The sequence below is a fragment of the Malania oleifera genome, chromosome 7 (genome assembly GCF_029873635.1).
Source record: "Malania oleifera isolate guangnan ecotype guangnan chromosome 7, ASM2987363v1, whole genome shotgun sequence".
NCBI classification, from domain to species: domain Eukaryota; kingdom Viridiplantae; phylum Streptophyta; class Magnoliopsida; order Santalales; family Ximeniaceae; genus Malania; species Malania oleifera.
The window spans coordinates 106,855,043-106,867,742 of record NC_080423.1 but is presented as its reverse complement, the minus strand read 5'-3'; the positions used below and the strand labels follow the sequence as shown (position 1 = coordinate 106,867,742).

At 33.2% G+C, this 12,700-nt stretch overlaps 1 protein-coding gene across 1 annotated transcript; it reads right to left on the bottom strand.

Annotated features, from left to right (window-relative positions):
- Positions 1-4,188: 4,188 nt before the first annotated feature.
- On the bottom strand, positions 4,189-6,164 carry LOC131159465 (uncharacterized). The gene is made up of 2 exons (XM_058114397.1): positions 4,786-6,164; positions 4,189-4,695 (listed from the first exon to the last, which is right to left on the bottom strand). Exons 1-2 carry the CDS (start codon positions 6,005-6,007, stop codon positions 4,619-4,621), a joined length of 1,299 nt encoding a protein of 432 aa, XP_057970380.1. The 5' UTR covers positions 6,008-6,164; the 3' UTR covers positions 4,189-4,618.
- Between the last annotated feature and the right edge of the window lie 6,536 nt (positions 6,165-12,700).

The following is a 12,700-nucleotide window of genomic DNA, read 5'->3' as shown; positions in this document are numbered from 1 at the left end:
TTTTTGTTAATCATATTTTTAGAAATAAGCCATATAAAAAAATTAAAAAAAAAATAAAATAAAATAGCAATATTGTTGTATTTTTTTTAACACTTGAAAGTTGCATTTTTTGATCGATGATTGTTTTTGCTTGACTGATTAGCATTTTTTCTTGCTAATTAATATGTTGAAAGTTAATTTTTCCTATAAAAAATGCAATTTTAAAAATTTGTTAATTTACATGAAATCTCGTACAAAATTATATTAAACTTGTTCCAAATTCAATCTCCAATATATACTCCATATAAAGAATTGAAAAGAGAACTTCTTAATAGATACAAGCCTATCATCATAGTCATTCACTGCAAAATTAAAGTGTAAAAGGTAAACTGTAAGTTTCATTCTAAGTTTTCCTTTTCTCTTGAAGTCATTAGAGAATAAGACCGCTTGAAACGTGCGTGGAAATGGCTGACGTAGTATTCTGTGAGAGGTTAATGTTGTCATCTACTCCTTCGTTGTCCATAGGACTGCCATATTAGAGTACCTTGGACAAATTTATTTTTGGTCATATAAGGTCTAAGAAGAGTGCAACTAACACAATGAACAATTCTAGATTTCAAACTAACATTCCCAACATGGCATCGAGGTAGGCCCATCCATCTCATTAAATAAGATAAAATGATTAATAGACTTCAAAAGAATCTTAGAACAATAATTCGAGACAAAATAAGGATCTCAATCACCATCATGAAATAATATATTATTCTGATCTTCTTCTACATCTTCCTATGACATGTAACAATATTTAAAATATTAACAATATCAAACCTGCCATCATCAGACATAGGACAAACATCACATGCATATCTTTTACCAAAACCCTCTTTACATTGGATGGTTTGGTGTTAGTGTTTTGATGAACCTACCTTATTGACTGCAACTAAGGTAAACAAGGGTCTAAATTGTTCTGGATCCAATGAGAACAGCAGATTTAAAAAAAAAAAAAATCAACCAGAGCTGTAACCCCCAACAAACACAATCATAGGTGTTCTCCAAGGAATGGGAACAGATTTAGTAGCACTAACAATCATACCTTCCTAGCAAGAACTATGTTCAGCCACATTCAACTGTTTATCCATATTTTTACACAAACTATGGCATTCCAATCAATAGCATTCCTTAAGCCATAAAATTTTTATGATTATGAATTACACAATTTGCAGGCAAAAGGATTTTCTAATGGCCTTGTTTGATTGAGAGGAAAATATTTATTTAAGAAAATAGTTTTCTTATCTTCCTTTGTATATAAGGGAAAAACACAGTTAGTAGAAAACATCTTTTGTCAAATTGTAAAAAAAGACTTTCCTAAAGAAAGTAAAATATATCAAATCAATGAAAGAAAAAAAAAGTACATTTGCATAAGAAAATAGTCTTTCCAATTTTCATTGAAAGCATCTTTGTTCAATTATAAGAAGCCTAAAGTTCTCCACGTTTTCTGTCCATTCCAAAAAATCACAAGGAACTAGCCTCTTTTTTTTTTTCCTTTTGGGGCAACAAAAGAATACAGCGATATAAGATTTGATCCTAGATCCTGCTGATTGGCAAGAGAGGATTCATGTAGTCAATTCCACCTAGTGACAATAAAGACTTGGTTGTTGTACAACATTTGATCCTGATTCAATAAGAGGAGGGAAAAGGCTTAACAAAAAAATAAAGAACTAATTAACAGGAGCATCAAACAGTTTACTCCCCAAACTAAGACAATTTCCATATAATAATGTATATTAAAATTGAAGAACATTGGAATTTGGAACATAGGATGTTCAAATTCAAAAATGACATCCCAAGCATTTTAGTAACTACAAAGAAATTCCAATGTGTCTCTGCCTCAGCGAGGTCTATTGCCACTGTTGCTTGATTTCATCTGTTCTTTAGGTTCATCAGTTGGCAGCAAGTCTTGCTTCTTCTTCTGTTTGTTGTAGCAATATGCCTTGTTCTTCAACCCTTGTTCTCTTCTCTCTCTTAAGATACATCTTCATTTTATTTTTTATTTTTTTTTTAAAAACAGACACTTTAAATACATGTAGGATTGCAATCTCCATCCTTCTTTCTCCTCTTTCAGCAATCAAAATTAGCTCTATGAACCTATTTCACAACCCACTATGCAATTCCTAGTTGGGATATGCAAAAGCATTGTTTTTTTTCTTTTGATCGGTAAAGGTAAATTTTATTGATCAAAATGGAATATGAACAGAAAACTCTGAACATACACCAGGCAGGGAGGCCAAAGCTCCCAATCAAAACAAGTAGCATCAGAACTAGGAAAACCTAGAAGCAAATACTATCAAACCTAGGCATACCCAAGGTACCAAGGCTTAAACAAGCATCATCAAAACTAGGAAAAACCTAGAAACAAGTACAATCAAAACTGGGCATACCCATAAATCCAAGGGAACGCGAGATGAGCGGACCTCAAGGAGGCCTAGACCGCTTATTCCTATTCTTACATTTCACAGGATGAACAACCATCCATCCATTCTCCATAGTCACAGGGGATCTTTTACTTTATCCTTAATCTTTTCAGCAACATCAACACCTTGATTTTCTGAAATAGGAAGGGGGACATTACCTTTATCCATTTTCTTTCCACTTTCACTCAACCCCCAGCTTGGAAGGGGTAGGAAAAGTCTTTTTTAATTCTTTGGGACCTGCCTTGATAGAACCAGAACTATTACTCTTTCCACCATCAGCCACCATTTTCAATTGGTTGCCAATGGACTTAAAACAGTTTAAGCAAACATTCAGTGACCCCTCTTTGGAGGCAGGATCTTTCTTCTTCGTACCTTTCTTCTGTTCCTGTTCTTTCTTATTCTTGCAATTCACCTCTGCATGACCAAGCATAATGCAGAACTTGCAGAATTTAGGCACATTCTCATAAGACACTCTTTGAATAAAAGACCGACCATTAAGCAAATGGACTTTCACCATTATGCAAAAGCATTGTTGTAGTGGAGAGAGAGAGAGAGAGAGAGAGAGAGAGGGACATAAGTTTATAAGAATGCAAAGATTTGAGGATGCCATCACAGCTCTAGGCAACGCTCAAATTCCCTTTGGAGAAGAGAAAATAATGTCTATAAAGAGTTTTTAGCAGAAAGAACCTGAAAGAAACTGTCTGTTGAGGGAATACGATGGCGAAATAGGATATGTTCCTTAATCTGCCTCATAAGAATGTGTGGGTGCCAAATAGCTCCCCAGTTCCAGAGTGTATACCAAGTAATAAAGGTGAATTAAAGTGAAGATGATGCTGAGAGCACCAGAAATTTGATCAAGCCATCAGTGCCTCAGACCTCAATGGACAAGGAAAGGGTGCAGGTAATTTTTGTAGAGTAAAGGAAGTAGAGAAGACATGCAGTAAGAGACGTTTGATCTCTAGTGTGAATTAAGCATTACAACTTGTCCATCTTGTGCTTTTTATTTTTGATTTTGATTTTGATTTTTTTGGAGGGGTAAAAAAAGAAAAAAAATAACCAAAATAGGCAGATATGCCTCAATGTTATATTTCATAACTTAATAAGAAAAAAAAATATGTTCCTTAGCAAGCCAGGCAATGGCTTCATTAGCCAGCTAGATCATTGGTCAATTTGGTCTCATCAATCATAATGCCATTGAAGGATGGCCATTGGTATGATTGTACACACTCCCTTGAGCATCTCTACTTGAGTCATATAAGGATTTAGGATAAAACATTACTTTCATCCCCACTTCAATAAAACTAAAGTTAAGCACTTCAAAGAAAAATGCATAAAACATAAAATTAAGATAGATCGCGGCCTATCACACACCTCCATACCTCCATTCCCACTTGATCTAACCCTTATCATTGCCTGACCATCTTTGTAAAACAATCAGTTACATGCTTGACTAGGTAAATATCACTAGCTATTGAAAAGAAAGAAAAATTCTTATTTCTTCATTTTTTCCCTTTATCCATCTAATGTTTTACTTATCATCATTATGCGAGTACAAAGCAAACTTCAGTTTTAGTAGGAGAAAAAGAAGAGCATCACCTGTTCATGTACATAAAAGCACAAGCCCTTAAGTTGATTTCAAATTCCAAGGATGATAAGATGCACTTGGAAACTTGGGAGTCCAATTATTAGATTGCTGACATATATTTTCCTGATTAGATTATTCATTTAATGCCAGAAATTTGTGAAAGTTGAACATGTAAACTTCATTATGGATCAAAATTGTAAACAAGTTCCCCTATGGAAAGAGTGAACAGCAATTACTCTACTAAGTCAGTTGAGGAAATTACAATTCAAGGATAAAGATCAGAAATGGTGAATGGATTTGGTTGGGTGAGAGCCTTATTAGGTTTCCAAATTTAATCCAGTCTTTAGAACTGACGCGCCTGAACTTCATTGGATGCCTTGACTTGTCAGAGAAATATTGGCTCATGATCTTTCAAGAACTGTCAGTCATCCAGATGGCATGACAGTGACCAGGGAGGCAAAGGGTGCTTGAACAGCCCACAAAAAAAAATTATGATGGAACAATGTTCAGATCGACTATGTAGTTGAAAAGCACAACCTTTGGAACTGTTTCCATTATAAGTATTCAGATCAAAACAAGGATCTCATGACAATTTAGATAATCGCACCAGATCACTGGGAAACCCTTTGAACTCAATCTTGCCTTGGTGTGCCTGAACAACTTCGGGAACAACACAAAGAAACTTGTTCACGTACCTATCCACAAACATCTTCTCAGTTATTTTGAATACAGAAATTATGTTTACATTACCTGTAATCAATTTCTTTGACATCAATAGTTGCAAAACTGAACACCTTGGAATAAGTCTGCCCTCTAAACTAAACAGCATAAGATGTGGATTCCTGGAAATTCTGGAGGGTTCCAAATAGAGCACATTCACGAAGAAATCCATCAACTTCCTAATCCTCTTCTCCGAATTAATCATAAATATGGGTTGTAACTTGAACGCAAAAATAATCTCATCCTTTGTCAAGCCAAAACTACCATAGGCTTCCAACTTCTGCTCCCAAAGCGATTTACTCATAAGTGCCAATGAACGGATAGCTAGAATAAAAAGATAATTGGCAGGATCAAACCCAAGTTTCAAAACTTCTTCAACGATCTCCTTGAATCGATGAGTTTTTATAACAAACGTATTTGGTCGAATCATTATCAACTTCAGTACTTTTGACTCGGGGACACCACAGCCTCTCAAGACTGCGATGTTAGGCTCCATCATCGTCCCCAGATCAAATTCAATAAGAAAATAGCATGCCTTGATCACCTTAAGCACATTGTCATCTGAGCCAACAATGCGCTTAAGCAGTTGAACATTAGGCACAATTTGGTTTTCCAAACTCCTTTCTAAAATATACGGCTCCATCGATAAAATTTTCGCAATCTCAGCATCTGAAAAGCCTAATGACTTGAAGTACTCCAACTTTGGCTTGAAGACCTTATGAGCATTGCACGCGTACAAATCAGGGAGCTTCATGGTCAACACTGACATTTGCTTCTCAGTGAATCCATGAGCTCTGAAGAACCCAACAACCGCGGGTGCATCTGTTTGCAGAATCCGAGGGTACTTGCTGATGATTTTAGCTAAATTTGTGCCAGAAACCCCCATAGATGCAAACAACTCGATATTGGGTTTAAGGGTCTTTTCTGGGTCGGCCATAAGAATCGATGGCCGAGTAACGATAAACTTTCTTATGAAGGTTTGGCTCAGTCCATGAGCTTTCAAGAGCCTTAACACAGAGTCTGGTGCGTCAGTGGTTGCTATGTGGAGCTTCTTAGAAGCTAAAATTGCCGATTCTAACGACATCCCACATGAATTTTCGAGATATTGAACTGTAAGAGATCGTGGGTCTGCCGAATTCGAGGTTTCTGAGGTGGGTTTGAGAGATGAGGTCGAGAAAACACAGCCATGGCTGAGTGGTAATGAACCTGCAACTCTTCTGCGCAGAAATTTTTTGCAGATTAAGCGAATCATGGAGCGGATGGAGGTAAATAAGAACCTGGTTGAAGAGCGGAAGATTACCAATGGTGATTATCCAACTGAATCCGGCATTAGCTTGGCCGTAGCTATCGTCGCGGAAGTGCGACAGCCCTACCAATATACAAGTCCATTTTAAAAGAGAAAATTATTTGAAAGCATAAATTTTAACTCTTAATTTAAATTTGTAGGAATATAAATAAAATATTATATAAAATTTTTTTTTCTAAATTTACATAAATTTAATATTTAAAATTTATGCTATCAAAGACAAAATAAGGGAACATTTAATTCACACATTTTTCAAAATCTTAATATTCTTGGAAATGAAAGAATCTTGCAAAATGTATACATCCCAAACTTACTTTTTTGGTGATTAGGTTTCATAAGAAATTCCATGAAAATCTTGATTTTGAGTCTAAATTACTCTAATTATTTTAGTTGATTAAGCATTAATGCCCTTTAATATGGTATTTTATATGTCATTAATATATTTAAAATAGTATTTATTGATTAAAATGAAAATGATTGTTAAAATTTAAAGATCATATTGCCCTAAAATATTTTGGTTTATTAAGTTATTAGGTATTGATTTTTTTTTTTAATTTATGATTGTTGAAAGTTTTAAGACATATATTTAATTAGGTATATATGCTTAATAGTTGTTATATTGAAAATATTATTCATTCTTGTATTTTTTATACATATTTAAGAGGTATAATGTTTATCTTTTTAAAATACTTGTGGATTTTTACATTCAATAAAACATTGGTTTGAACATCTTATGTACATCGTCCGGCAAATAATAAAGTAAAATTAAAATAAAAATATTTTCATAAAACAAGCCTCTTAATTATAAGAATGAGATACTCGTGTTTGTTCGGTTGATAAAAAAAAAATCGGAATGAATATATTTTTTTGCCTATTTGGTATGAATATATTTTTTTGCCTATTTGGTATCACTAATGAGTGGAAACAAAAGAAACTATATGCTATCAATTTACTATTACCCTTATAAGAATTGTTCAAGATAATAATGCAATGAAATATATAAAATAAAAATTTTTTATCTAAGAAAAATGTACGTTGTGTTTCGAGTAATTTATATGCAATAATGACATAAACATAAAAAGAAATAATACAATAATGTGATAACAATATATATATATATATATATATATATATATATATATATAATACATGTATAAAAAAAAATACAAGTTCCTGCTAAAAGTAAAACAAACCTATATGTTCTTGTAACTACAATATTTTCATTGACCACATTCTTTATTAAAAAAGAAAAAGAAAGAAAATGAAACCATATAAAAAAAAATAACATAACATGTATAAGATTTGTCATTTTAAAATTTTTCTATTTCGGTAAGGGGGCATAATCTTCTTTTATTTTGAGATCCAAGAGTGCAATTGATGTTCCAATCACACTGACTTTTTGTCATTGTTCTAGTTTCAATAGACTATTTTAGAGGGCCCAGGGTTTCAATTTGGATTGATGCGAAATATTAGGCTTTCAATGAAGTTTAACTTGGTTTAATGTGGTAATTTAGGATCTTGTTGAACTCGTTGTAACAGTTTTAATTTTTGGTAAGTTCAATGCTATAATTTAGACAACTTTCAATCAATTCAATGTAGTATTTTTAGGGTTTCTATCGATTTGGTTTTATGCGTGGGAGATCTATCACAAAAGTTATTTATTTTCTAAAACTTATCATAAAACTTTAGTGACGTCTATGTACATAATACCTTATTCCTCATATATGAAACACATATACACAGCGAAAATAAAATACAAAATTCTCAAATTATATTACCAGAGTTCTAACTATCTTTATACACAAATATCTCAATTTTCACATAATTACATCTCATAAAACTATACAAAAATAAAATCTCTGTTCATACATACCACCTTCATAAATTTAAATCACTAGCCCGGCTCCTCTAACCTGCTAGACCCACTCCTTAAGATTTCCTGAAAAGATAGTTTGTAAAGTAGGGAAGAGGCACAGCTCAGTAAGATAAAGACTAAATTAATGTCAGCGTGTAGCCAGCATGCATTTAGTGTACAGAAATTAATCAATTCACTAAGTAGATAAACATATTTATGAAATTATTCTTATTTTACACTCACACACACAATTAGCTGATGATAGGAAAGATTACCCGCTCATACAAGTAACTTCCCTCTGCTCTAATACCATTATTGCTATTAGGACACTCACCTTTCTCAACAAACCCTCGAAATTATCATATTAATTATTCGTATTCACATAAATTAATAGATATGCATATAAGACGCTCCATGTGACAAACACGTCATTTACTTCCCGGGTTGTGTGGCCCGAAGGCTGGACTAATGTCTTGGGGGATCCACCCAGATAATAGTCGTCTGTACTCTTTACTAACATACTCCGCAGGTATATGCAGCTCCAGCTGCTGGTCCAATTGCCCTTACCCAGGGGGTACATTTTCCTCACGTAGGCAAATCGAACAAAGCCACCCTACACCTCTCAACACAGGTGTGAGTGCACACGGCCACATAACAAATCCCTATCAACGATACCGTACTCACAATATACTGGTCCCCAGAGTTCCTAAAGCATATCATGCAATTTAGAAAATAAAAATCACCATTTAAAATATCAATTCACATATATTTCCTATTATTCAAAAAACCTGGCCTCCGGCCACAAAATACAACCCGGCGTATAGCCGTCAATTAAAATTCAGCCCTCGGCTATCAAATAATAATCCTAGCCCTTGGCCAATCAAATAATACCCAGCCACTGGCCATTATTTCAAACTCCTGCATTTCATAAATAGTTTCAATATTTTCATAAGTATTTCCAGTATTTCTCAAATAATTCAGTATTTTATAATTTTCCACTCATTCAGATCATCTGCCACACAATTTCACATTTAAACGCTCTCATATATATATATTCAATTGTCCATCGTTCATTTTATACAAAAATACATATATATCCTAATTTTGTAAAATGAATTAATCCGAACGGGGTTTTCGAAACTAACTTCCAAATTCTCAAATCAAGTCATATATATAAACATAACAATTAAATTGACTCAAATTCCATAAAATTACTGACTTGACTTAATCCCCTTTCCCGGTTTTCTGAAACTACACCAGCAAGGACCCCAAAACGATGCCTATGGCGCTCACTCGAACCCTGATTCAATAATCCTAATTTAATCAAATCAACCTTAAATAAAATATTATTCTAACATTTCTTAAGCCAATAAATTTCAAATAATAATTAAACCCCCGAAAACAACCAATTTCCTTAATTCCCTAAATCTCACTCTCACTTTGGAGTGGTGCCTATGACCCCCTAATTAAAAATTTGTTCCAACCAAAATGACGACGATCGAGATTAGGACTCCGTGGTGGTGCCCGATCATTAATCTAGCGGAAGGTTAAAGGAGAAATTAAGGAAATATAGGGAGTATACCTTTCCCTAGGAGAACGACCTACGTCGTCCCACGACAAATCTGCTCCGGTAGAAATGTCGATGGTCGAAAATAAAGTCCAGCAGTATTTTCTGATTTTTTATCGAGCGAATATCAGTCAAAAAGTTGAAGAGAGAGAGAGAGAGAGAGAGAGAGAGAGAGAGAGAGTATGGCGCAGAAAGAGAGAGAACGTCTCTCTGTTTCTCTTCAGGGAAATTAACTTAAGTTTATATAAACAATTATATTATATTATATTAATATATTATTATATTTTTTTAATTAATAATTATCGTTTAATTATTTAATTTTTAAATTTTAATTAATTAATTAATTTTTTTTACATTTCCATGCATACAATTTTTGGGATCATTACACTTTAGAATAAATAAAAATAAGACAGAATATATGAAATATAATTTTAGTAATGGTAGGAGAAATATTGGAAACAAAGTTAAACTTGATGATGATGAAATAAATAGCACTTGAAGATTTCGATACCTTAGATCTACTCTACAAGCTGAAAGAGAAGTTCAAGATGATGTAACGTAGAGTTAAAGCAATTTGGGTAAAATAGAGAAGTGCTTCAAGTGTGCTTTGTGATTGTGGAATACCCTTAAAATTAAAAGGGAAGTTTTATAGTACTGCTATAAGACCAGCTATGCTATATGAATCAGAATATTGGCGACAAAGAAACACAATATCCAAAAAGTAAAAATTGCCTAAATGAAAATGCTTAAATGAATGAGTACTATAACATTGAAAGATAAATTAAAGAATGAACATATTCATGATAAGTTAGATGTAACTCCTATCGAAGATAAGATAAGTGAGGGACAACTTAGATGGTATGGATACTTGCAACGTAGGTCACATAGTGCATCAATGAAGAAGAGTGAATTAGTTACTATGAGGACAGTAGAATGGGTAGTGGTAGACCCAAAATAATTTGGAAGGAGATAATGAGTAAGATTTTAATATCCCTCAATCTGTCAAAAGAAATGGTTCATGATCGCATAAATTGACGAAAAAAGATTCATATAACCGACCCCACATAGTGGGACAATTTCTTAATAGATACAAACCTATTATCATGCTAGATCACCATAAAATTAAAATGTAAAAGGTGGAGCCCCTTAGACCAATAGTATATCAAGCAATACATGAATCTAACAAAGTTAACTTTTACATTGCAAAGACCTCTTATGAAAACAATAAATCAAATGATTAATCTTGACTCTTGTATCAAACACTCTTAAAGGACCATTGGCATTTTTTTTTTTTTTGGTAATAAGTGAAAGTTAAATCTTACTAATTGAAAACTCAAATCCATACAACAAGATGGTGCCTACCATACTCCTAAAACAATTTGTTTGCTAAAAACATGAAGAATATGAACAAGTTAAAAATTAGAGTCGTAATCCACTATCTCTTAATTAATAACATTCAAACCTTCCATCTCTGCGTTCAAGCCTCCTAAGAAATTTTAAGATGGGTAGCTGGGTGAGAAGCACTTACGAGCAAGACTGACAGCTTCTTTGGAGTTGATTGTAGGTACTACATCCTTCAAGTGAAAACGGAAACAACAACGACAAAGGCCTTAATCCAACATTGGTAGCAAAGCCGCCCAAAGAACCTCGCACTCTACAATAGGAACAAAGCAAAAGCCCTCCTTAACGGCATTAGAAGTAATAACTTCACCTGCTATTGCAAATTACAAAAGCCACAGTAGCATAATTTAGCAACACATGAATGGAACTATCAAAATTAATTGTGGTCATAGAAGGTCCAAGAAGAGTCCAATTAACACAATGAACAATTCTAGATATCAAACTAACATTCCCCACATCTTGGCATCAAGTTAAGCCTATCCATCTCATTAAATAAGATAAAATGGTTAATAAACTTCAAAAGAATCTTAAGAACAATAATTTGAGACAAAATAATGATCTCAATCACCATCGTGAAATAATACATTATTCCTTTGTCAAAATATTCAACAAAAGAACCACGATCTTCTCTACATCTTCCTATGACACATAACAATATTAAGCAAATTAACCATATCAAACCTGTCATCATTAGACACAGGACAGACATCACATGGATATGCTTTTACCAATTCAAAGAGATAATAGGAAAACAAATTATTCATGTTTACAAGAGAACCATCACAGAAAACATAGTCAATCTTTCCTCTAGAAATAATTTACTCATTTTATCCCAAGTGGGCAACTTTATATATTCACTAATATCCAAAGAAAATGGATACTTGATTTTTGGTATCAAATTCAAGGACTAGATACTATTCAAAAGCAATTTAGGGACGGGAAAGCAAAAGCCTATGGGGCTGCTTTTGTAGTTGGATAACTAGCACCAAAACTGTCTTTACATTGGATGATTTGGTGTTTTGATGAACCTACCTTATTAACCGCAACTAAGGTAAACAAGAATCCAAATTGTTCTGGATCCAAAGAGAAAAGAAGATTTAACAAAAATCAATGAGAGCTGTAACACCCAACAAACACAATCATAGGTGTTCTGTAAGGAATGGGAACAGATTAAATAGCACTAACAATCTTATCTTGCTAGCAAGAACTATGTTCAACCACATTCAACTGTTTATCCATATTTTTACACAAACTATAACATTCCAATCAATAGCATTTCTTAAGCCATAAAATTTTTATGATTATGTATTACACAATTTGTAGGCAAAATTTTTTTCTAATGGTCTTCTTTGATTGAGAGGAAAATGCTTATCTTCCATTGTATATAAGAGAAAAACACACTTAGTAGAAAACATCTTTTCTCGAATTGTAAAAAAAGACTTTCCTAAAGAAATAAGTAAAATATATCCAATCAATGAAAGAAAAAAAAAAAGTACATTTTCATAGGAAAATATTGAGAACATCTACTGTTCAATTATACGAAGCCTAAAGTTCTCCATGTTTTCTGTCCATTCCAAAAAACATAAAGAACTAGCCTTTTTTGTTTTTTTTTTTTTTGGGCAACAGAATAATGCAGCACTAGATATAAGATTTGATCCTAGATCCTGCAAATTGACAAGAGAGGATTCATATAGTCAATCCCACTCAGTGACGATAAAGACTTGGTTGTTGTACAACATTTGATCCTGATTGAATAAGAGGGAAAAGGCTTAACAAAAAAATAAAGAACTAATTAACATGAGAATCAAACAGTTAA

Excerpts from the sequence above, each read along its gene's own strand:
- LOC131159465 (XM_058114397.1), bottom strand. The coding sequence starts at position 6,007 with ATGATTCGCTTAATCTGCAAAAAATTTCTGCGCAGAAGAGTTGCAGGT. Across the intron at positions 4,696-4,785 it reads GTCAAAGAAATTGATTACAG|TTGTTCAGGCACACCAAGGC; the intron begins GTAATGTAAACA and ends TTGTTCCCGAAG.